Here is a 27,208-nt window from a genome sequence, read left to right on the forward strand (position 1 = left end):
TATGAAAATAAGTTAAATTATGACTGGCTATAGAAGAAACAACATATTTACACAGAGCTTCTATGGTGCATCACCTGAAACATGTTAGCAAAGCCCAGTAATTCTTCTGTAAAACACATATCTCAAAATCGAAATTGGCCGATTGTGCTGTTTAAAACATCCTTAATATAGGCTGTTCCATTGTATAAGCCAAATTAATTTCATAGATTTTAGTATTAGGTCGTCAGGAAATTAATGTCGCGATTTAGAACACTTTTATTAACCACCCCCAAAAAACGTGCATCACGTATAGTAGTTAAATGAACCGCCTAAAGTTCACATTGGTATAGCCTATATAAGGTGTAAAGTTTAGTATACTCTAATCCATAATAGTGATAGCACAAGACGAGACGTACATTCGGCATGTAATGCTGTTTGATTACAAGAAGGGAAACAACGCCTCTGTAGCCACAAAGAATATCAAATAAGTTTATGGAAATGTTTTGAACGTTTGTAAGTCTCAACGATGGTTCAGCAAATTTCGTTCATGTGACTTTAGCCTTAAAACTGTGATGGCAGGGGCCGACATGTTGGAATTGATATTGATGCTCTGAAGACTTTTGTTGAGTCTAACCGACTCAAAACATTCGTGAAATGGCCCTGAAATTGTATGTCTCTCATGAAACAATACGTAACTATATAAGGAATATGAGAAAACTACATAAAGAAGGTGTTTAGGTGTTTTACGAACTCTCCGATGATCATCATTTCCAACGTGTGAATGTTGCTTCGTCTCTTCTGCCGCGTAATACGCGTGAACCATTTTTGGACAGAATTGTCGCCGGTTATAAAATGTCAAAAACAATGGCTCAGTCCTAGACAAAAGTCACTTTCGACCCCAAAATCTGGACTCCATCCGCAGAAAGTGATGCTTTGCATTTTGTGGGGCATCAAAGGAGTAATTCATTTAGAACTTCTCAATCCACAGCGAACTGTCAATGCAGAGATCTACAGTTAGTAACTGGAGTGTTTAAATTAAGCCCTTCATCTGAAACACCCTTCAATCGTCAATTGGAAAGGTTCTCATCTTTTCCACGACAATGCATGTCCACATGTGACGCAACACAATATTATGGAGTTGGGTTGGGAAGTTCTCCCCACCCACCATATTCTCCAGATATGACACCATCAGATTACCATCTTTTTCGTTCCATCTTAATGGGAAAACGTATGCACATGTGGAAGGTGTTAAAGAGGACATCGACATGTTTTTTGCTTCAAAGCCAAGTGATTTCTTTAATCATGGCATTAACAACCTGATTGTAAGATGGAAAAGCATCATCGACAAGAATGGAGACTATTTCATTTAATAAATGTTTTGTTTTGATATATAAGTTCTTAACGTTTTGTCAACTAAAAAAGGCGACCTAATGCATGTTTATACATTGTCAGTACACTAGAAAAAATGAAACTTAGAGTATAGTTTACACTCGCAGACTGCGAGTCGAACGCCCTAACCACTTGGACATGCCGTGCCCCAAAAGATCTGGACAAAAGTTTCACAAAACCTCCACTGTACGTGGATGTCAATATCTTCTCATAATATGGAAAAATCATTAAACAAATATTTAGCAGTATTTATATCAATCTCATTTTCTATTGTTGCTGGTTTTTATACGACATGTAATAGAAATGCAGATTTATATATATATATATATCTTTTCTGAGACATAATAATAACATGTGACTATATGTAACAGCTGTTTAAAATAGGTCCCATATGTTAATTCTCTGTAAAATAACCGACTTTGGTCTAGTTATTGAAAGGTTCAAATACATTGAAAAAGGTGTTTTAATACGTATGTATTCAATGCACTATTACGGGACGAGAAAGATGTTACATTTTTTACTCAGTTCCCAAAACAGGTTCTATTGGTGCATACAGTAAACATTTGTGGTTAAATGAAGTGTAAGTGTTCTCAACGCGTAACTTTGTAGTTACACAGTTCTATCAATAGGTTCTTTTGCCACAAAGACAATTACTAGACAATGGTCTAGCGATTAACTGAAACTAGTGTAATTAAACCAATCCAATGACGTTATGGTTTACCATATAAGGAATTGTTATACAGCTTACATTAACTATACTTAAACTGACAGGAAGTAAAACTAATAGTGTTCACCATACTAAAGTTGTTCATTACCTTAAAAAAATTAGTTAAGAAATTAAACTGTGCATGTGATAGCCTTGGAAAATTCGTGATATTTTGTTAAATATTTAGTCCTATAACAGGTAGAAGAAGATTGTTGAACTTACCTACCACAAAACTGTATAAATCTGGTGTTAAAATGTGATAGGAGAAGTCTCGTTTGAAAAACAAATGATAGCGTACAGAACAAATAACCTTGAATTAAAGTCATTGACGCTCAAAGAAACTTAATTTTTAACTCGCTTTTGTCTAACAATTGGATATAAATAAATTCGAATTATAGTTTTCAAGTCGAGTAAAACTTGCGATAGATCACCGAAACTGAAATAAGTACTTACAAAACTGAATATCTTTACTTATTATAAGATTGGAGGCTAATTGGAAAGATGTGAAGATTTTAGTTAAACACAGACTTCTCCTTCCAATATCCAGTAAAACACGAAAGTGGCACTAAAGTGGAGAATGCACGAAGTTTTACATAACATTCTTCCTCACGTGACTTTCGAAGTAAAGAGAAATGCATAACTTGTTTGCGAAAATAAAAGTTGTCCCATACAATCTACCTGGAACAAAATTGGAAATATGACTACAAGTTTGCACTATTTAGCTTTCCTAAAGCCCAATTCAGACAGGCACCAATACATTTGCAGTTATAAACGTTTCCTTTCTCATTACAAATGTTATATCACAGTGCCTATTATCAGATTCAATATGATTTGTTCAAAATTACAGGATTTTGTGAACAGAATTCATAAATTTAGTTTTTCCTATTATGCATTCATCTATCGATATGAGCGTTCACCCATTTATGAATTCAATAACCCATTAAAACGCTCATGTTATTTTGTTTTTTCTTAGTGTACAGATATGTATTAAGTTTTTATAAATTGAATAACGCATATATATAACAGTGCAGTTCAGAACTGGAATAGTATATGAACAATAACGTGTTCGATTGACCCTCGAAAAAATACAGTTACCATCGTCACTAAAGTGAGGTCACAAAACCCATAGTATGTTTAAAAAATACATACATTTAGTGAGAAAAGTTAACAGGCGTGATCTTAGGTGTTACTTTATGCCATAGAGGATAGAACCAGGCGTGACGTCTACAAAGGTTATTGGATCAATTATGGAAGTGTAGAGCACCTATTACTAAAATCCAGTGCCTTCGCTGAAACATTTCAACCACAGATTGCAGTGTAAATTGCCGATTACTGTGTTAAGTGTTCGAGCGTCGAGCATAACGCTCACGTGAAAGAGTTCCAGTGAGCACATTACTCGAAGCAAAGGGCCTTAAAGGTAAGCGAAGCTCCCCAATAAATAAGAACACATACACAGAATTGTGCATTTATGGTGAGTGGGGAGGGGATCTTAAAAACCAGTCAAATAACAGCATAACCAGAAGCTATTAGGAATGGTGAAACTACGTCTTTGCTTGTTTTACTACAAGTCTTGCAAATTACTTCATAGAGATGGTTTATTATCCATAATACTACAGTTAAAGATTGGATGTCTGTGCGAATCAATAAATAACAAAGTAAAAGGTAAACACTGCCTGAGAGTTGCTTCAAAAGATACCCACGATTCCAAGTTGCTAGTTTACACTTGTGATTTATTTCTCTAAAAGGTGCCCTGATCGTTTCCACACAAAGATAAATTTCACTTTTGATTGTTTAAAACTTAATACACTGTTAAAATTAACCTTTAAGTAGCAAATAAAGCAAACCTTTTTGTTATTAGCCTTCGTTAACATCTTGTTCAGAGAAATTTCGGACAAGTGACAAATCTACCTTTTACTGTTGTGATTATTATATTTATTTAACTAATGTACAACATTAAAAAGTATTTTTTCTTCTATGTGTGTGAAATAACATATGAAAAAATTAATAGAATTGTCTCAAACCAGTTTTGGAGTGTTGGTACTTTCTGGGAATCATTGAAGGACATGGGTACTAGTATTTATGTAGAGAAAGCGAGTTTACAAAACATTATTCTATATTTGCTCATTCACACATGTGGGACATAGGACAAAATATTTTTTGTATTTTTATTTTGTGTCTAATTGACCAAACTAGAACATTTCCAAAAATAATAGAAAAGAGATTCAAAACGAATGTGTTTGTTGTTTTTTTTCAAATTGAACAGTCCACAAGAAGAGAGTATGCATCATACCATCTTAAATCTAATTTAAACTCCTTACGTCGACAAAAATATTTACTTGTGCTAATAGTTTTTGGTATATACTTTTTTAAATGTTTCACGAATACTTATGCTATGCATTCTCCAATATTCATGCATGGACTTATATGGTAAATATAATTCATAATTTGATTTTACAGTGAGGAAATGAAGCGTGTGAAACAGAAACCAACACTTTTAAGTTGCTATATAGTATTTACTCGCGATTAATCTTGATGATAGCTCTGCAACGCAGTATTAATTGTAAAAGGTTCCGTCGTAAAGCTGTCATGCTCAAAGCACACCATTCCTCCCTGTGCGCTTTCCATAATCAAAACAGTTCGATGCCACAGAAACCCTGGACCTGGCATGGTCTGGTGGTAGGAGCACTTGACTTGCAACCTTTTAACTAGCTTATTCCTTCTAGTCTATCGCTGCTAAATTATAGACGGTTAAATCAGATAGCCATCGAGTAGCCTTGCGCAAAATAAAAAAGAATAAAAAAGACACAACAAACCCAAATGCAATGGGTCGGACGAGTTAACCTGTTTGACTTCGTATGGAATAAATATGAACAACCGTTTCACTCACTAGTTGTTTGAGGTATGGGGGAAGAGCATGACTGGAAGACTTAACTTAGCGAACCCTAGCCCATTAGCCTCGTTTCTAGAAGGAAATTCTTCTTCGCTGTGTTGAGTAATATTGCTTGGGTCACGCGGAGGGCATTTGTCACTGACCTCTGTGATCACGAATTCTCATCTGTTACAAGACGAAGCACTTTGCTTATTACGACTGGTTTTTCATCCCTTTTGGATGATCCTTGTGCTTCATATTGAACATTACCAGAAAAAAGCGACCAATTTTCTATGTCATCACATTACCCGCGAACACCGAACAATGTCAAAATGTAGTTCTGATGCGTGCTTTTTCACCGCGACTTTATATCGACTGCATATTTGCATATTGAAAATCTCATTAATATAAAGTACTCAATCACCTGTAGTTGCTCAGTTTTCACATTACAGCTATATGAATATTTCATTCAACTTAGGAAAAAATTCGTATGTTTTTGTGCAGTAGCTATTATTTGTTTTTTTATGTTAACATGTGATCTTTTTTTAAAGTAATCAAGTTGTTTTCCTCTTTCAGTTTAGATGCGTGATCGTTTAGTCAATCATCTGTTAAAAAGTAGCCTCTTTAAAGGTATTCAAAATATTTTATTCTTACTAGTTAGAGTTTGACAAGGCTGCTTTGCTTATTGATATTATTAAAACTACTAAAGTCTTCCCCATTAAGAGACAGGTTTTGAAACTACATTCTCCATTTCACCGTCTAACGAAAAACATTTTTAACTGGTCAGTTTTTACCAGATTGAATCAGTATCGGTATCAAGATCTTCCTTTTTCTAAAATTACCAGTTGACTTTAATATAAATTTCTGCGTGTTTTTCTCTTTTTCTTTATTCCATTCAAACAAGTACAACTTTCCTGAAGTGTAAATAAATTATCAACCAGCATATTTCGACTTCGCAAAACGAGACATGTCAGTAAATAATGATGATCCCCAAGTAAGCATAAGAAATAAGACGAACAAGTTTAAAAGCTTCAAGAAAAATCCACTGGACAAGTTTATTCACCAAATTAGATAATGTAGCCTAAATTGCAATGCATTTATTATAGCCGACATTACTACTTGGTTTGATGCCAGTTGAGTTTATGTTTAATAATATTAGAATTTCACATACATACAGTTTTAAGGAACTTTTATTTACAAAGACACGCCACATTTCAAATACATTACAGTTTTCTAAATTTATTGTTGTTATTTTTTCCAGCGTGGTAATATGGAGTAAACAGTGATATGTAGATCATGAACCCACTCTCAACGGATGCTTGAATAAATCCAAGTCTACCCAGTATCCACTGCGTGTCACTATTTAAACCAAAACAATCAGACTCCTTTTCCGACGTAGGAACATACCATGCCAATTAAACAATAAGCTGCTGTTTTCATTATTTCATAAATATTATACAAAATCAACGTTAGTGATTTGTTCATTCTCAGTTGCATTTTATGAAGGAAATTTTAAATCAAGTTTCTTAGGCCTTAAGAACGTCTTAGTAAAATAGAAGGTACATTAGTTTTTAAAGACAACTATATTCAACTAAATACTTAACTGGATGAAAACAATCGTTACAACATTATTTAAATTCATTTTAAGTGAAAGTTTAAAATTTTAATATTATTAACTGAAAGAATCTCCCGCTGAAAATAAAATGCTTAATTATTTCATTTTAATAACCTATATTAACATTTATCTATTTAGTAATAACAGAAGAATATTCACAATAGTTCTATACACAAGTTGATTAATGTTTGCACAAAGTTCTCGTTAAAATAATATAAGTAATTCAGCTGACTACAGATTTTAATCTTGTATATTATCTCCGGTAAAGCTATTGATATTGATTTATTTCAGATGTTAACCAATTTTTTCCACACCACATACTAGTGTAGTGATCAAAATTCTACTTCAAAAATTGAGCATCAGTTTCTGTAAAAAAATACAATAGCTTGTAAGGTTATCTTACTTCGCAACTAGCGTTTAAGGAGGAATCTTATTAAATACATGTAACATCATATACAACAACCAAATTTATCTGTACACCAGCGTTCCTACTACAGCACCCGTCCTAAAGACAACAAAGATGTCTTGCTTCTGGGCATAAGCATACAATGAAATTATTTATCACAGTGCTGACTACGCAAACGTTGCATGATATACGGAAAAAGCAACTTGATAGTGTCGGGAGATTTCTGCTTACATGAAAGCATTCAGTTCAGTAACAGATTTTGTTTTTATGTTCTCCCCCCCCCCATCAGATGGGCAAGTGTACTGAACGTGAGAGGGGACATTGATCGATTTCTTCTACTGCACTTTATACTAGTTCAGTTTATATCTGCAAACCATAGCGATGGTAGTTTCTGGGAGTCACTGAAGAACACGGGTACCGGTAACTGTATACAGAAAGCGAATTTCCTGTTCAAAAAAATTATTATGACAAGAATCACAACTATAACATTAGCGCTACATCACACAAGGTTGATATCAGTCTTGCTGTGTACGTCACACTGGTCACTCTTCTGGCATGCGTCACGTACACAAGGTCCTGGAATCAAACACGGGTTGAATATCACCATAAGGTCCATTTTCATCTACATTTTGAGATACTGGAATGTTATGACACTTGCTCGAGTTTTTTGGCACAGTTCGTTTGTCAGTCTTAGCGAAGCTTTGACGAGGATCGCTCGGCACACGACTAGTTGGATTGCCACGATGTCTACTTCCATCTATTGTAAACAGTCCTTCATCCTCTACAGAAGAGTAAACATTTCCACGAATTGGAGGAGTGGGGGGCCTCTTTCTGCTTGATGGATGGAAAGTGCGAAATTCTAAGGGAACAGTAGCCCCTTGGTTCCCATACCCATCTGCTAAGGGGTAGGCGTCTTCGGGGCCAACTGTAAATACGTGACCGCTGTGACTGTGAACTTCCGAGTGGTTCACGGGCTGTTTTGCTTTACACGTTCTTTCGTTTAGTTCTGACAGCAAGTTTTCTGGTAGACGACCAGGTCTCGTTGTTGTCGCTGGTAGTGCTGTATGAGGGTTGTAGACGGATGGCAGGGATTCGGTCCCTAACTCAGTCGGATATGGAGGAGGTGGTGGAGATTGGGGTCTTATTTGAGCAGGTGACCCTGCCCCAGTAAAGTACAGCCCAGGAATTCTTCCTTCTCCTTGGTTAGTAGTTCCACGAGGAAATGTGATGTTCTTCCAGGGCAGACACTGTCTAGATGGATTATGATGGCCAACAAACTGACGAGGAGTTAGGCCTATACCCGTTCCGCTGTCACGTTTGGTATCAGGGTAAGCTAAGTCTGGTCCCAACATATTTTTTCCTTTGTAGTAATTCTGTTTTGCCTCAAATCCCTCACTAGGATGTCCATTCTTGTTTCGCTCCAAAGAATGAGAACTATGCTTTCGTCCCGAAGAACCATCATGCCGATTCCGCCGGAAGAGTCGTTGGAGTTCTTTATTTTCGGTGCTTCCTGCCCCATCGCTTGATGCAGAACCCACATCAGGGCAAAGATCTCCTCCTGTAGAGCCTAGAAGACTACTAGTTCCCGAACAGGGACGACTAGGCTGGTGGGGATATTCTCCCAAACTCAACTCATCCTCAGCAAACTCATCTTCACTAGCCACAGTACGTGCTTCCACTTCACTATCATCAATGTCCGAGTCACAGCTTCGACTTCCGCCCTTGCCATCTGAATTCCCCGAAACTTCTTCATAGACGGGATTAAACTGCTCCTTGCTCTTATTGGACCGTAAGCTGCCAGCTTCTTTACCCGTGAAGGAGAAGTTCGTGTGACTCACAGGTGCCATATGTTGATCTCCATATCTCCCAAACTTAATGTCTAACAGCTGGTGCAAAAAAAAAAGAAAAGCGGATAAAGATTAATAACACTCGTTATAACAAATCAACAATCCAAGTCTATGAATGTTATTACGTTAAAGTTATCAGTATTGGTAAATTTTTCCTGAGAACATTAAGACATTAACACACAGGAATAATTAATTAATTAATGTTGTATTAAGAAAATTCTGAATCATAACGAAATTATATCGTGAGAAAAAATAGAAAAAGTAACATTTCAGTAAAGTATCAAGTAATATATTTATACCAAATTTTTCATTTTGTTAGCGCAATTCATATAAAGAATGCAATGTTTCTACTTATTATCGAGTTTTCGATTTACGAACAAATGTTGTCTGTCGTCTTCAACACGTCTATCGTTAAACCATAAACACCTAAAGATAAAAATACCATTAGCACTTTGTGCGTAATGGTTATTTTACTAGACAATAGATAGCGTGATTAGTTTGTCTTAAGCTTGCTCAGGCAGTTAACTTCATGTACAGAAACTTAGTATGAACCGAAACCAAGCCACCAACCTCAATGGGAGTAAGCGTTTGAGTGTCGTTTCCATGGTGATTGGGTAGTCTTGTAGGGTGGTGGTTGATTAACACGTCATCATAGGTAACTCCGTTTGAACTACCGATGTCACAAGTATTCTGGTGGTCACTTTTGCATGGAAGAAAGTTCTGGACCTTCTTCTTGTGCCTACAAATAAATCAATTCAAACAATTAAAAAATAAACTACCCACTGATACTGACTTTAAAAACCTGCAACACTATCAGTCATCCGAAATGGATGAAATTTTTTTAAGAAACTTCCCAACCAAGAGAGGTTAACATTCCCTTCTTTTTCTTTATCCTAACTTTAATATATTCTAATTATGTTGCAAATGGTTAATCGTAAACATCCTGTTCAAATATTTCATTATCAACGAATGTGAACCACATAGAGCAAGTATTTAAATAGTATTCAGTGCCATATCAGTTTTATCATAACCACTCCTTTCCTCTAGGGCAACATTGTTTTGAATATGTTTCATCCGAGTCTGCATGCCTCTTACTAAATTAAGGTTTTTTAATGTCAGTTTTTGGAGTGCCACGAGACGGGCTTGCCGGTATACGAAGCCTCGTTGATTAAGTCTGGCTTCAGAATCAAAAACGACAAGGCGGGGAAATGGGTGGAGTAAGTGACCACTATGTAAGACGATCCAACTAGCCGTAACTACCCATTTCAACAGGGCTAAAAGAAAATCTAGCCCTTGACAACAAGAACCTATCATTAGGCTAAAGACACAAAGTTATCTCCTGAATTTCTTGCGGCACTGTTATCAAGATGGTGTTCATGAAAGATATACAATACTTCAAATATATTTGACAAAATTCTTGTTGCACTGGTATCAAGACAAGTTTGAGCGAGACAATTATTGAAGCATATTCTCTATCTATTTCACGTGTAACTATGCTACTGATAAATCTACGACATATATATTTTCTTTCACTAGTTCACTACAGTAAGCATTCGAGTTTGTATGCGTGTGCTTGATAAAGTTATTTCTAGTTTAAATTATAACAAACAATCGAAGACATTCATTATTCATGAAAGTATCTTAGAACCTTGCATCGGAATTGTATATAGTTAAATTAGAATGTTTTTTTTATAGTTAATTCGAATACACCGTCCCCATCTTACACCTTTTATAGACAAGTTTGTTTGCAGTTTTAGAAAGTTTGTGCCAAAGAAAAATTCAACAGGGAATCGAACGCCTAACTTTTATGCAGAATATTCACATCAGACGGAGTAACTTAGAAATTACTCCGATATTATCTCTCCAGTTAATTTACTACTGACCTGTTTCGACGGAAACCTAAAACATTGTTTTGATGTAAGCTAAACGATGGCACACACTTCATACAGTGAAATGTAAATATAAGTTCTGTTGCGACTTACTTTTTTATTGCTTCTGTTTGACCTCCTGACTCGTCCAACATCTCCTGAAACCTTAATTTTATTTTCTGACAAACTATTTCACAGTACTTTGGTGATTCCACTTCTCAACCCAAATACACTGCGTGTGCATGTAATTATTCACAATATTAGGCCTGACGTGGCCTAGTGGTTAAAATATCTGTAATATGAATATGAATGTTTATGGTTTGAGTCCCGTTGCCGTTGAAACGCTGTCTGCACTTTGAGGTAGTGAGTATGCTACAAGAGTAGCAGTCAAATCTCACTATATGGTCAGAAATGATAAGGGTTGGTGATGAGTGTTATAGACTAGATGCCTTTACTTTATTTGTTCAAACTTAGGGATGGCGTAGCGCACATAGCATTTGACTAGTTGTGCACAAAAATTCTAAAAAAAAAGTTAAACAAACAGTATAAACATTATTTAGTTTTTATTGATGTATTCAAAGTTTAATTGTAGTAAATAACATTTTATTTCCATCTAATTGACTTGGTTTCTGATGAAACAAATCAAACAAAAGTGTGTGAGGTGGCTGAAATAAGGATTACACATGCAACCAGCCCACTCGATCAGTTTAGTCTTATACTGTGGCGAAATGCTAGAGATAACAATCTCCTTTCGGGAGTGAGGACTGGAATGTTGTTGGATTAGATTCTCCTGTAAGGTTAAATGCTACATAGTGATAGAGTTTAGAATCAGTCTGTAATAACTTCTCTACGAATCATCAGGATGATCACATGATAATGTTATCCTTTTTTTTCATAGCGGTACATAAATAACACGGAAGCAAATATATGACGTCTAATAACTAACACGCATTTTTCAGGTTGATTAACAACCGATAACAATTTCAAGATTAATGGTGATTAATTATTCATCGTAATAACTTCACGTATAGACGGGATTACACAAATGTCTCGTGTAAACACGTATAGACGGGATTACACAAATGTTTGTTTGTTCAAGAGTTGGCGGTGGGTGGTGATGACTAGCTGCCTTCCCTCTAGTCTTACACTGCTAAATTAGGGACGGCTAGCGCAGATAGCCCTCGTGTAGCTTTGCGCGAAATTCAAAAAAGCTACTCTTTTACCAACGAATAGTGGGATTGACCGTCACATTATAACGCCCCCACGGCTGAAAGGGCGAGCATGTTTGGTGGTATGCGGATTCGAACCCGCGACCCTCAGATTGTGAGTCGAGCGCCTTATCCACCTGGCCATGCCAGGCTACACAAATGTCTTGTGTAAAGGAAACTGGGTAATTTGACCTTTAAGATGGTCATAATAAAACCGCTTTAGAACTAACAGTCATCCGTATATCATTTGCAAGTACTGGCAAGGAAATATTTGAGCTACCATTGCAAGAATTATTTCATGAAAGTATTTTATGACAACCAAAAATTGCAGTCAGTATTGTAGTAACGTACAGGGTTACAGGAACTATGATGTCTAAAATAAGAAAATGGTTACTGATTTTAAATGTCGAACAATATGCGTAACTGGACAAAAAACGTTGGACATATACCATTTTATATTTAGAAATTTCATTTTCCTGGTTGAAAACCAAGATACTAGAATTATCTAAATTGCACCCTCAAAACATGCTCAGAAGATATTAGGCCTACATTAAACTAGTCTAGGAAAGTGATAGTGGAAAGTTTAAATGTAACTCAGCGTTTAGACCAATGATATTTTTATTGTATCCCAAACGGCCTGATGAACCCTCGTATTGGACGAACGGCCTCGTCGGCACTAGATATGACAGATATAGTGTGATTGAGATGACATATTCTTATTTGTTTCTGTCACAAAGTTCTTAGAATTTACTCTCCTCAATTTCAGGTAATAATTTAACGACTCTGATTGTTGGTTCCAACTCAGTCAATCTAAAAATATTCTATAACACTCTCAAAAACTAAATCTGACAAAAATAAATCAATGTATTAATACTCATCAATATCTTCAATACAAAATGATAAAGAATTAATTAAGATATTTATTGTATCTGTTGTTCTCTAGGCACAATATATATATATATGAAACAATGGTAAGTTATGGTTAGAGATACCACTAAGGATAAATACCAGTACACACGCGTAAATATGTCACGAAAGATATAATAAGAGGCGTTGAAACCAAGACAACTTAAAAAATTGGCACTTCTTCGGTGATGTGGTATGTTAAAAAATCCTTTGCTAAAAACGGATTTCAATCACCAAGAGAAATAAAGGCAAAAAAACATTAGTAAAAATTCATCTTACGTTACCCGATAATTACAAATGTAGCGAAAGTCATACACTTATCAGTTTTTTCTAATAATTAGTTTAAAGTGTCTTCAAAAGAGATATTTCATTTTCAGTAACCATCAGAAATAAGTACTATCTTTCTGTGTGAATAGAATAATCAATGCTGTTTTTAGCTTGTTACTCAGCTCACATCAGAAGTAAAAAAGGGTGCAAATTGTCATCCACTTACATAAAAGCACACTTTAGAAATCATCCTCAAAACACCATTTTACTATTGGATTCTGAACGCTTGGACATAAATTTGTGACTCAACACAAGGCTGAATCTTTAGAAATATCATTGGTGTAATAAAGGCAGTTTTCTCTTCGGAATTATAAGTATTCAATAGTTAGGATATCCTGAAAAGCAGATATTTTAAAACTTGAATTCATAAATAGCAGAGCGCTTCAAATGATATGTTTTTTGTTCTTATTGTTTTACACAGCAAATCTATAGCTTGATCAACTTTAATTACAGCTAGTACATATATCTTTTGGAAGAAAAAAGTCGTAAGTAAGAGCTTTTCAATAATTTTTTTTAAATGAAATCAATAAAAACAAAATACGTTTTTACCTTTACACGTGCCTTAGCTTCTCTGAAACCACGTGACAGGCTTATGCTTTCATATAAAAGGATAAACAATCGCATGGTATTTTAATAGTATTATCACTCGGGAAGAAGATCGATTGGAGTTTTTCTTTTAAGTGTACCATGAGATTTTTTTCAATGACAACCTGTGTCTCCTTTTTTATATAAAAAAACCTAGCCGCGAGCCTCGTTATCGATAAACCCAACTGCATTTCTAAAATTCAATACCTATAAATCGAATAGCAAATCATGAATTTCATCAATTTTATTTTCTTTCATAGGCGTCATTCCTTCGATGACGAAGCTCACCACATGAGGCACATTTTCTACACTTGAACTACTTTCAAATAGAGAATGAAGAACCTCGCACCGAACAGTTTCTCTATCGTTGACGCTTCATTTCACAGAGTTATTCTCACTTGAGGCTTCAACCCATTCTAAATCCCCTCAGTTATCCCCACCTTGTGCTATTATGACACCAATATTTTCCCCTCAGTTATCCCCACCTTGTGCTATTATGACACCAATAGTTTGGATTGACCAGCGATCAAGCTTAAAAGAACACTGAAAAAAAAATCAAAATTTTCTTTTCAAACCAAGGCTCTTTAGGAGACTAGTTGAGCAGTTATCTCTGTTCTATTGTGATGTCCTCACACGTATGTGTAATTCCATCAGAATGGTATAGAAATGTATGTAAACTGATGCGAAAAACCTTTTCTTATAGAAGATATTTTCAGTCGAAGATTACTTAGTGACTGTATCAGTTTTCTATCTAAAGCCTAAGGAAAACTAAATTATGTTGTTGATGTTTTGCGCAACAATGACAATATCAGTTTTAATTATATTCTACGTCATATTTTAAGTAAATTCTAGCAGAACTAAAATGTAAGAAGTAAACGTTGTTAGTATCGCTTAGACTGTGAACAGTTAGGCAGCATTTTCTCTGACTAACAAGAAAGGATTTAATTCAAATAAAATAAACTATTGTACAACTCCAACTTCTTAACATACTTATAGTCAAATGGCCCAGCATCGCCAGGTGGTTAGGGCACTCGACTCGCAATCTGAGGGTCGCGGGTTCGAATCCCCGTCACACCAAACATGCTCGCCCTTTCAGCCGTGGGGGCGTTATAATGTGACGGTCAACCCCACTATTCGTTGGTAAAAGAGTAGCCCAAAAGTTGGCGGTGGGTGGGGATGACTAGCTGCCTTCCCTCTAGTCTTACACTGCTAAATTAGGGACGGCTAGCGCAGATAGCCCTCGTGTAGCTTTGCGCAAAATTCAAAACAAACAAACAAACTTATAGTCAAAACAATCAAATTATGGCATTTATTGATGTGTGGGAGTAAAAAAAGGGGGAACGTAAGGTATTGTCTCATAAGGACCCTGAGATTAGTTTATTAAAAATGTTCAAAACAATTCCTTTAATTAATTTATCTTGCCTACTTATGTTTAGCTTTAAAATGTGCTGCTGATGAACACACTCCACAGTTTTAGCTGCAGGCGTGCTATAAAATGAAAATTAATCCAGTTATAAAGTTCAAAGAACATGCTAAATCCTTTGTGATGACGGATACTACTGACTGACTATAGCCTCTCTTCCTTGCCAATTTTTCAAAATTAGAAATGGCTAGACCTGAACCTGGCCGTTTATTTCACGCGCGTTTAAGATGCCGTTCAGGTTGAAAATTTTCAATTCCACTCATGGTCACATAATTATATATATATATATATATATATATACATATATATATAATAAAGTAGTTTTATATTGTTTCCCTTTTAAATGTGAAATTTCTTAACTAGATTCGAAATTATGAAAGCGCTAACCTACCAAATGGAAATTATTTCAAATTCAACAGCAAAGTATCACATTTATTATGGTGCATTAATTTTATGATATAGGTATACTTGTAACACGATGTTCCCATAAGAACATGGAGACACAATTCAGTATTGGTATGTTAAATTATAATACTAAAACAGAACAGGCGATATATTTTGTAATTAAAAAAAAAGTTGCCTAAAATGTTAAACAGTGCAAATAACTAAACGTTATCATAAATTTATATATTACAAAAACAATAATAGTTCATCAGAGCGTGGGTTAATCAGTTTAAAGTTTAAATCAAAAGTGGATGTGGGGGGGGGGTCTTAAAAAAATCTAGCTTATTGGGAAACAGTAACGCCTTTGGTAGTTATTTTCTTCTTAGGCCTTCACTCAGTAGTCCTCAGTTTGTAACAGTTGTCAACACAATCGAGACCTTACAACGAAATACTCAGAGCTGAATTTAACACAGTACTATACAATAACCGACCTCTAACGACAAGTTGTTAGAAAAATCCCCTCATCAAGTCGAGTTTATCACTGCAATCTGGAGTGATTAGATCTCGAGTGTATGTCTCGATATGGCTAATATATCTAGAAGCTGTCTACTGCTCATATGTTATCTGATGAAATGGCATATTCCCTGGCGTGCCTACAGACAGACATACGACCACTATTGTTAGGTCCAACAAACGAGAAGATGGGTCTTGTTATATATCTTTATTAATCCCAGCATGAATGCTAGAAATATTTGTGCACTCATCAAGTGTAAGAATGAGTAGACAAGTCCCCCCCCCTCCCCTCAGTGGAAAGATAGAGCCCATTGTTCCATTCATTAGCTACAGGAGACGGTACTTTAGCTATATATTATGCATATGTAAATACTACTACTTCTAGATTAAATCGTGATCACTTTTCTTATAATGTCATAAATCACCTTTAATATCCTAGATAAATCTCTGTTGATATAAATACAAGTACATTTAACTAATTCAGTCTGGCCTTCATGTCGAAGCTGAAGTAACTCACAACTTCACCCTTCTATGAAAGTGTGTAACATATCTTTAACCAGGTAAATTTGGATAATTGTTTTTGTTTTTTTTCTAAATTTCCGGTTATGACATTCTTCTTAACTGGATTCGGATGCCGAAAGGCCGTAAACATGTGCTAATTCTTTTCGGTGAAGGATAAGCTTTTGTTTGTTTGTTTGTAATTAAGCACAAAGCTACACAATGGGCTATCTGTGCTGTGCCCACCACGGGTATCGAAACCCCAATTCTAGCGTTGTAAGTCCTCAGACATACCGCTGTGCTACTTGGGCGGGGGGGGGGCGAAAAATAAGCTCGACAAGAAGAGCTTATATCACGTCGGCTCTATTACCTGTGTCCCCTCCATGGGTTAGGACAAGCCCATCTCTAGAAATGATACACATGGTTCTACAAACTGGTATGAGTTGGGGGAAAGTCTTTACTTTGAATGGATTACTTGAAACATTCGATGACGTAGTTAACCCCATGGATTATGAAATACCGCTTTTGCGCCCTTTATGTGACTTAAAAGTGTTGTATAGGATATGATTATTTCGATTCTTGTCATGTGCGGATGTGTAAGTGTCCATGTTTGATTTATTCTTTCTATAACATTTCCAGAATCTGTTTTGCGCGAATACTTTCAATGATCTGTTGGATGCACGTGAATATCACATTCATAGAAAAACAACATCGTATTCTTTCACTAAATGACAGAACAGATCTGTTATAACTGTAACTAATTAAGAAGCTTACCATGTATACAAATTATCAGACCAACATAAAAATATGTGATAAAAATTACTTAAACAGAAGTGACTTAGCGTTAACTCGTACTTTAGTCAAAGACCCAACATGTGTACATCTAATTACCAACATTACAAATAACAGACAGTATGTTAGCCCTATTCGGCCGTATATAATTTAAGCAATAGGGAAGGCTTAGTCCCTTGATGCAGCTTATTTTGTATGAGCGATAGGAGGAAAGTTACGTTGGCCTTATACATCCAACCGTATCTTGTTTAAGTTAAGTACTTAATATTAACATCTGATCAAAGCAGGCTATCCATTACGGGTGAATTAAAAAAATCGACCTGGTAACGAGCATAGCTAATTAAATATACTTTTCTGACATTCTTATTTATAAAGATTAGAATGCGTTGTTTCATCATCACTGTTGAATGTTTTCTGCCGTAAGAGAAGATTATGTTAGTACATGTAGGTTTATCTTGTTTACGTAACACAGAAAACTAAGTTAGTCCGTGTAGTTGCATTTTGTTTCAGTAATATTGAAGGCTATGTTAGTTCCATGTATCTATATCTTATTCAAGTAATGCTGAAGGCCATATTAGTCCATATAGTCGTATCTTATTCAAGTAATGCTGAAGGCCATATTAGTCCATATAGTCGTATCTTATTCAAGTAATGCTGAAGCCCATATTAGTCCATATAGTCGTATCTTATTCAAGTGATGCTGAAGGCTATGCTAGTCCATATAGTCGTATCTTATTCAAGTAATGCTGAAGCCCATATTAGTCCATATAGTCGTATCTTATTCAAGTAATGCTGAAGCCCATATTAGTCCATATAGTCGTATCTTATTCAAGTAATGCTGAAGGACATATTAGTCCATATAGTCGTATCTTATTCAAGTAATGCTGAAGCCCATATTAGTCCATATAGTCGTATCTTATTCAAGTAATGCGGAAGCCCATATTAGTCCATATAGTCGTATCTTATTCAAGTAATGCTGAAGGCCATATTAGTCCATGTAGTTGTATCTTGTTTAAGTAACACGGAAGACACGTCTTAATAGAGATAGTTTTCTACAAGTTTTTAATAAATATTCACTTGGAATTAAGGAACCAAAAGGTTTCTATCCTTTATCGCATTCTTGACACTAATCAGGCAAATATTAGAATAAAAAGTTCATTAGTAACTTTTCGTTTATAAAGTATACTTTTTACCCTCACCAAAACACACAGCGAATCCTTTCGTCTGAGCGAATTTGAAACTTATATAGCTTGATATTCGTACATTTTAATTTTATTTGCAAGAAATCGCTTATTTAATATTGCTTTGTTGCAACATTAAATATACCCGCATAGAATTATAACATGATGATAGTATAAAAGTTGGTATTTACAATAAAAAATAAGATAATTTTATTTCATCATGCCTACAAAAGAAGTTAATATCAAATAATACTTATGCAATTTTTTTTTTCATACATGTTATCGATCAAATAATTTGCAACTATTGGAACAAGCGAAATCTCAGCAAACCATTCATCTACATATAACGTTCCTAAACACCCTTTAGTTATGGTTTTACCATATACGTAGCTAAAAATTTTAATATAAAAAATTAGTTAAGAAATACACTTCGTATGGTATAATCCTCAAATACAGTTGAAATGTTTTTTAAACCTAATTGTCGCTTACAAAACTTGTTAATCTTTCAGGATCGCATTCTTGCCCTGAAATCGTTAAATGCTGTTTATAAATTTGTCTGTCTTTGCTATATTGAGTCTCCTAAAAGAAAATTGTTAACTCTCGCATGAACGAACATGCAAATTTAAGGCCTAGATGAGTGTGACGTAGATGTCTATTTTAATTGTTTTACGATTTTAACAAGGACCAATGATCAACAAAGCCTTCTTATAAAAGAAAGTTTGCTCACACAGAAACTGAAGTCGGAGGATGATCAAGCGAATTTTGCTTTCTAATTATTCTTAGTTTTATAATATTCAAATAATACAAAGAATGCATAAATATTTTATCTCGATAAGTACGATGTCATAATAACTTCAAATATGTTTGAGAAGTTCTAAGGGAAGGGCGTATAAGCCAGCTCTACAACCTTGTAAATACTTAAAGATTTGTATGTATAAAATAACGTTAAAACATAGTAAACATAGAACTCTTCTGGTTAAACAAAGTCTAATCATTATATTTATATCATTTTTATAAACAGAATTACTTGTTTCAATTTAGGAGCTGGTAACTGTATTTGATGGTCTGGCAAGTTTCAGTGTCTTTCTTCTTCATTTACGAATCTGACTTCTTCAAAACAAGAACAATAGTTTTATCAGCTTGTTGATATATCCAAGTTTCCAAATTATGACATTCTTGTTAACCGGATGTTGGAAGGTCGTAAACATGTGCTAATCCTTTTCGATGAAGATTAAGTTCGACAAGAAGAGCTTGTATCAAGTTGGCCCTATTATATATGTTCACTCCCTGTTAACATATATCTGATATATTAACAAATTTGTAACATTATTATCTCTCATTTGCATTAGATATTCCTATTCAGAAACGTGAAAATACTGTTTGTTTGTTCACATGATTAACACCATGTGCATGCAGTAAGCGAAAGGGCCTGTAATTCAGGGGGCAAAAAACAAACATGCTAGGTTTTTAATGCACGCAGAAATAATGTTTCAACACGGACCATTTCCTTGATGCTTATTTTTAAACGTATTCTCACTAAAGAAACACGCAAGAGCCCTCACAATTTTTGTAAAACCTGTCTACATATATTAATATATTTATAACAGGCGTGCTAATGAGAGTTATGAAACTATAGCTTAAGAGCCCCTTTCTACTTATAACGATTTTCCATTATTTTGGCAATTATCAAGAGGAAACTATAGACAATATGGAATTCATTACGCGCAGTGCTTCCTAAGTAGACATTAATTTGTTTGTTAAATGAAATGCGAGGCTAACTGATGATCAGAAAATCTATGAGGATATTGTTTCCTCATTTTTCGAAAATTTCACTCGCATTACTCTTAAGAATCTTCATCAAAATAATATATATATATATATATATTTCGTTTCGACAGAATAAAATATGGCATTAGAAGGATATTTCACTAAATACTGTTTCACTTAACGCTTTACTCGCATAGATTATAACAACGCTGTTCTAATCCTTGGAGTATAAGCTTTAGCGAAATCCTAGTAACAAGTGCTTTAAATGAATTACGTTACTTCGGTCCTTTTATCTGTAATCACTAGTTTATAAAATCACATTATCCATCTATCTATCCGTTCTTTCCCTCTCTCTGACTATTAATTAACCTGTTTAAATATTGGTTAGTTATTCTGTACATCTATCAATCTGCATACATATCTGTCTATCCATCAAACAATCATTTATCAATGAAACATAGAGTAAAACATATTCCCCCCAACTTTCAAATTCGATGCGTGATAGCTGGTTAGTGCAGTACTTTAGCACCAGAGGGGAGGTATAATCTAACAAGCTCAAGAGTTTATTATATTGCCCGTTTCCTCCCGCTTCAAAAGGTTACATCTGAATCCTGTGATGAGAACAGAGCAATATATCACTGGTCAATATGTGAGTTAGACACATCAGTTCTTGAAGTGCATCGTATGCGTATGTACTTCTCACTGCACACAGAGGCTGGCTGAGCGGATGAATTCCAGTGGGAAATGTAAAGCTTTCCTGTTGTATTACAATCTAAAGGAGAAGTTTACTATTCGTCTGAGGACCGCTCCAAATACTGGAATTTACATTCGTTCTAGTATTTGAATATATATTTATTTAATTCAAGTAGATTCGGTATTCGATTGGTCTGGTTTAATTCGCATTTTAAGGTCTGATGCACGTTAGGAATAGTGTTTCGAAACTATGTTGGTTTGGTCCCCAGTTAAAACATTATTTTACATTTAACTGTTTTGGTTATGTTAATGAGTTTCGAAATTACATTGGTTTGGTACCTACAGTTAAAACGTTATTTTACATTTAACAGTTTTGGTTATGTTTCTTTGTTTTGTTATTTACTTGTGGAGTAAGGCTACAATTCTTTTTGTCTTTTTTTGCTACCTCTGTCATGTTGACGACTGTAAACGTACTGCTGATTGTAAGTTTGGTGGATAAAGCAAGTATAATTCATAACACTTGTACGGGTTTTACAAGCTTTTCGGCTTACAGAACAGTGCATCTACTAACGATCTAATAAAAGTAAAATAACTATTGGAATAACCCTTTTTTATGTTTGTAAAAAAAGTTATTAGGAAGTTGTTTTTTTTAAACAAGGAATACACAATTACGTCTATGTTAGCACTCACTAGGAAGTATTGATTTGAACAAGGAATACACAACTACATATTTATTAACACTTGCTAGGAAGTATTGTTTTGAACGAGGAATACACAACTACATATTTTTAACCCTTGCTAGAAGGTATTGTTTTGAACGAGGAATACACAACTACATATTTTTAACGCTTGCTAGGATGTATTGTTTTGAACGAGGAATACACAACTACATATTTTTAACCCTTGCTAGAAGGTATTGTTTTGAACGAGGAATACACAACTACATATTTTTAACGCTTGCTAGGATGTATTGTTTTAGATAAGTAATACACAACTACATATTTTTAACGCTTGCTAGGAAGTATTGTTTTGAACAAGGAACACACAACTACATCTCTGTTAGCACCACCTTTGTTCTTAACAGCTTTGGGTATGTTATAATTCGAATAGCTTAATTATTATGTACATATGATTCTTTGTAAGTGCGTGGTACTTTTTCATACTTTGTATTTCTTTACATTCTTTTGTTGGACAGCATTTGAATAATTTTCAGTTTATTATTTCCTAGCCCACTGTCTGTATCTACGTTTAATATACGCATACAGCTTACTCAGCTAAGCGTAAATAAAATGTATGCAAGCTGAGATTAAACTGTAAATCATATTTGTTGTCATTGTTTTTGGAGTAAATGTCATAGGAGAAAGAAATAACATGGTTCAAAGTTTCCTACAGGCTTAGAACATTAATAATGAATAAATGCAAATATAATCTACATATATGTACAAGAACATAAACCTCATATGTGTGTATGCATTCTTTAAGTTTCTGTCAAACTTAAATCATCATCGTGTAGGTTTACAGTCAGCGCCTCTAGTCTGTTTACCTACTAAGCTAGTGAAACCTCCGCTTGAACAAATAGAACCGCAAGGTAGGAAGGCACATTAAAGCAGGAAGTTAATTATGATTTTGTCTAATAGAGATATAGTTCATTGACCATAACTTTTTTCAACGTGCTGAATATATTCACCAACGAGCTTTCTGTGCTTTTTTTGTATATTTGTAGGTATGAAGAGTTCCAAATATTCTTGATTGATATACCGTGTCTTGAACAACTAGAAGCCATCGCAGTACCTATAACGACCATGTATTGCAGTAGATAAAACACCTATCAAGAACTGAGTAATGAATAGAAATGAACTCATAGAAAGAGCATCGATACATCAGCCTAACCAATTCTCTGTAAGAAAATTCTTTTACATGATTGTTATTTTTAGTTTGTTAAGAAAAAGAGATCATATTTGATACTCTTTCCGTCTTGTAACATTAAGCAAGGCAGACATATTATCTTATTATTTCAATTATTCTGACAGATCGCCAGACGATTTGAGGATTGATTAGGATGGAGAAGTGGTTAATGATCACTTTAAAAACAGTTATCGTTTCATCACGCACAGTAAACCATGACAACGAATTTCTAAGATCTACAAAAATAAATTATAGTTTATATGAAAGATAGATGTCCAGGAAAAACAAAACAAAAAGGCAATTTTGGCACAGTTTTTTTCATCTATGCAAAATTCGGCGTCTTACAGATGTATACACTTCACAAACAACGACGAATCTGCATAAATAAAGAAAAATTCTACCATTAACCCTAAAAATATTGTTTTTAATTAGCATACGTATCCTGTCGACGTGTTTTCAAACAAACCGCCTATTTGTTAGTAGCTCACTTGGCCTATTCCAATAAATATACCAGAGTTATAAGATCGCTCCTGCGTCGATAAGTACGACCGAGACGATAGTTCGAGGTTAGGACATCAGATGTACCTCACTCAAACATACCACGAATAACGAGTAAAATATTATGACGGAGAGACGGGCATGGAAACAGGTATAAAAATAATTATTTAACTTGTTAAGCTTTAAATAAACTCGTATGAATAACTCATACTTAAGAATTTATACACATATATATATATATACCGCAAAAGGCGAGTTACACTGAAACATTTATTTCGTATATATAAAAGCTATCATTCATTAAATTCAACCACCACTTATGCATATATTCTAGCTTTTGTGATTTACAAATAAATCTGAAACTGTACGCTACATTACTTTTCTTTCACCTTGTGGAGTTAATGTATTGTTGGAATGAACCTACCGGCATAAAGAACGGCACTTCGGGAAATGCATATATATTTATCTTTACTGTTACTAAAGGATATTCGTGTAAAAATGTGGGTTTTACTAATTCCCAAGTGAAATGCGTTTGAAGAGAGCCACTCGGATTATCCTCTCTTTAGTACTCTAAAAAAAACAAACTTAAATAGGAAATATTTAACATCTACAGAACACGAAGAAACAACAATTGATACGCAGTTGTGAAGAGACAGCTATCGGAGAAAACGTGCTCAATAAAATTTCCACGTGCTTCAGTATCGAGTCACTGAAGCCGAAAAGATACCGATAAGAAAAAGAAACCAAAATGTATGAATTACGAAAACAATCAAGGATATGTAACAGAAGCCGATAGAAGACCCGATAAACACACAAGGAATATAAACCAAATTCAGATTATAACAAAACAAGCGATTACTGGAATCTTTTTTTTTATATACCTTTTTTGTGTCAGAACACGTAAGCTGGTTAAGCCTATGTTTTTACTCGAAATATAGAACTAAAGGTTTACATTATCATATCATAATCATTACGATTTCTAAAAATTTACTTTATCCAGTGTATTTGGAAAAAAACAACAAAAACATTGAGCACATTTCTACGAGCCGGGCCTGACCTAGAAGTTAACATGCCCGACTGTATATCGGTTTGTTTGTTTGTTTTTGAATTTCGCGCAAAGCTACGCGAGGGCTATCTGTGCTAGCCGTCCCTAACTTAGCAGTGTAAGACTAGAGGGAAGGCAGCTAGTCATCACCACCCACCGCCAACTCTCTGGCTACTCTTTTACCAACGAATAGTGGGATTGACCGTCACATTATAACGCCCCTACGACTGAAAGGGCGAGCATGTTTGATGGGACGGGGATTCGAACCCGCGACCCTCAGATTGCGAGTCGAGCGCCCTAACCACCTGGCCATGCCGAGCCCCTGTATATCGGAGGGTTCGTGGTTCACATACTGTTGTCGCAAAAATACGCTTCACACTTTGATCCGTGGATAATATGTAAGCGTGACTTTAAATCTCACTCAGAAAACAGTGGCCCAGTTCGCGTTGAGGTCTTTTTTGACTTCTAGGTTACCAGTTCAGACTTAGAGATGACTCGCAATAGCCCTTAGATAGTTTTGCGCTAAAAACTTCAGTACTTTAAGTGAAAATGTTCGGTATAAGAAACAATGTAATGAGCTTTATTCTTGAAAACACCATCCGCTTCTTTTTGTTTTAAAACGTGTGCGATTCGCTATAAAAACATGGTTTGGTTTGAATTTCGCGCAACGCTACATGAGGATCATCTGGGCTAGCCGTCCCAAAATTAGCGGTGAAAGACATAACAACCCTCGCAAACTCTTGGGTTACTCTTTTACCAACGAATAGTGATATTGGCCGTCACATAATGCCCCCTCGGCTGAAAGGGCGAGCATGTTTGGTGGGACGGGGATTCGAATCCACGACCCTCAGATTGCGAGTCAAGCGTTCAATCCACCTACCCATGTATAAAATCTTTTATGTGTGTGTGTGCGTTGGTGCTTTTGTGATATATATTTTTTTTATGGAAACCTTGCAGGTAGGTTAAGTCGATAATAACAGGAGGGACACTAGGAATCATTAAGCAGACAAAATACCGGTAAGAAACACTAAATAAGTTTAGTGTGACACGGTTAACTGAAATTAGCACGCTATTTTTTCTGTCTGCTTTCATTAGTAGACCACACATAATTTGATTCAGGCAACAACCTGAGAAGGTTAACTTCAATTTTCTATGTGGATAAACAGACCAAATGAGAACCCCCCCCCCCCCCCCCCACGTGGCACAGCGGTATGTCTGCGGAGTTACAACGCTAGAAACCGGGTTTCGATACCCGTGGTGAGCAGAGCACAGATAGCTCATTGTGTAGCTTTGTGCTTAACTTCAAACAAACAAACAAACCAAATGAGAATACAATATTAGTGTTAGGAGTAACGATAACTAGAAAGATTTGACATTCCTAAGATATTAGTTTAAAGCAACAGTCTTAAAGACAACAAAAGCCAAGAAATTTAGTTAAAGATTAGAAGGGTAGGTATTATATTAAGAACATTACATAGCCTAGTCTTCTTCTATTTGTTTGGCTTTTATATTGTTTTCTAGTATTAGATTATTCAACCAATCCTACGTTTTAAATACTTGTTCAACCGCTAGCATCCTAGACTTACCAACGATTATGGTAAATTTAACACTTTTGATTTTTATTTTACAGTATTTATTTTTTTATTGTGTCGGACGGAATTAACCAAAGCTATGTCAAAGAACATTACATAGCCTAGTCTTCATCTATTTTCAAAGCTATGTCAAACAGATATCTTAATAATCGCCCATTTTAAACTTTAGTTACTTTTAAAATGTAGACTTTTTTAATATGAATATTACGAGAGATAAATAAGTCATTATTTTTCATAAATTCATAAGAGATATTTTTGAAAGTCGACATTATTTACGGAATAAAAAACACAAATGAACCACGGATTACATTTTTGCAAAAATAAAGCATTAACGAACAGTATTTTTAACTGTAAGGTCAGGTAACCCTTGAAATAAAACTCTTTGTTCACAATTTAAATATATACGAAACGGTTTGCATAACCTGTCAACAGCGCACATAAAATGTCAAAGATGTTTACTTTGATACTGATTAATATCAAGATTAACGAAACCAAACAGGTTTGTACAATAAAGATGGTATTGATAGCTTAAGAATATACATAAGGGTTATTAGTTCAGTCATTATTCCACTTCCCTTGACCGAACAAGCATATTTATCAGGTTTATCGGAGATGCACCAGATTTTGCTCTTGTTTCAAACTCGACTCTTAATAATAACAGGATGCCAGGGGCATAACCCGAAGTACATCAATTAATTCCTGTGCTAAACGATAGATGGCGCTATTTCTTCGTTATCAGATTCCCAAGCTGATATTGAGCATAACCGTACACACGCTTGTGTTCACGCCAACATATGCACTTGTATGGGCGCTTTCCCTGCTGTAACAGCACTGGTTTTACTACAGCATACCGCGGTTCATAGATTTATCCCACAGAAAACAACAAATATTTCGTTTAGTTTGGAAAATTACTATCGAATACAGTAATACTATTAACGTTCGGAGTTTGATTTCCTTCATTACACATGTAAGAGTTTAACTATTGATACGTGACCTACCATATGTATCCTCGCTAAATCCAAAATGGCATATTATGTCACTATTAGTATCACTGGCTAAGTCAAAACTAAAAGTTTTATGTCACAATCAGTATTGCTGACTAAATCAAAACTAACAGTATCGTGTCACCGAAGTATTACCGGTTACATCAAAACTAACAGTATCGTGTCACCGAAGTATTACCGGTTACATCAAAACTAGGAGTATCACGTT

At 35.1% G+C, this 27,208-nt stretch overlaps 1 protein-coding gene across 3 annotated transcripts in view; it reads right to left on the minus strand.

The window, feature by feature from the left end:
• Positions 1-5,918: 5,918 nt before the first annotated feature.
• The window catches only part of LOC106465109, a 189,962-nt gene continuing 168,672 nt past the window's right edge, over positions 5,919-27,208 (minus strand). For all 3 annotated transcript variants that reach the window (XM_022393422.1, XM_022393419.1, XM_022393428.1), the window contains 2 exons: positions 9,382-9,550; positions 5,919-8,850 (listed from right to left, as the gene is read on the minus strand). In XM_022393422.1, coding sequence (XP_022249130.1) covers positions 7,525-8,850; positions 9,382-9,550 — 1,495 coding nt within the window. In that variant the 3' untranslated portion in view covers positions 5,919-7,524. The remainder of the gene's footprint in view (positions 8,851-9,381; positions 9,551-27,208) is intronic.

Source organism: Limulus polyphemus, unplaced genomic scaffold, assembly GCF_000517525.1.
Source record: "Limulus polyphemus unplaced genomic scaffold, Limulus_polyphemus-2.1.2 Scaffold66, whole genome shotgun sequence".
In the NCBI taxonomy this organism is placed as follows: Eukaryota; Metazoa; Arthropoda; class Merostomata; order Xiphosura; family Limulidae; genus Limulus; species Limulus polyphemus.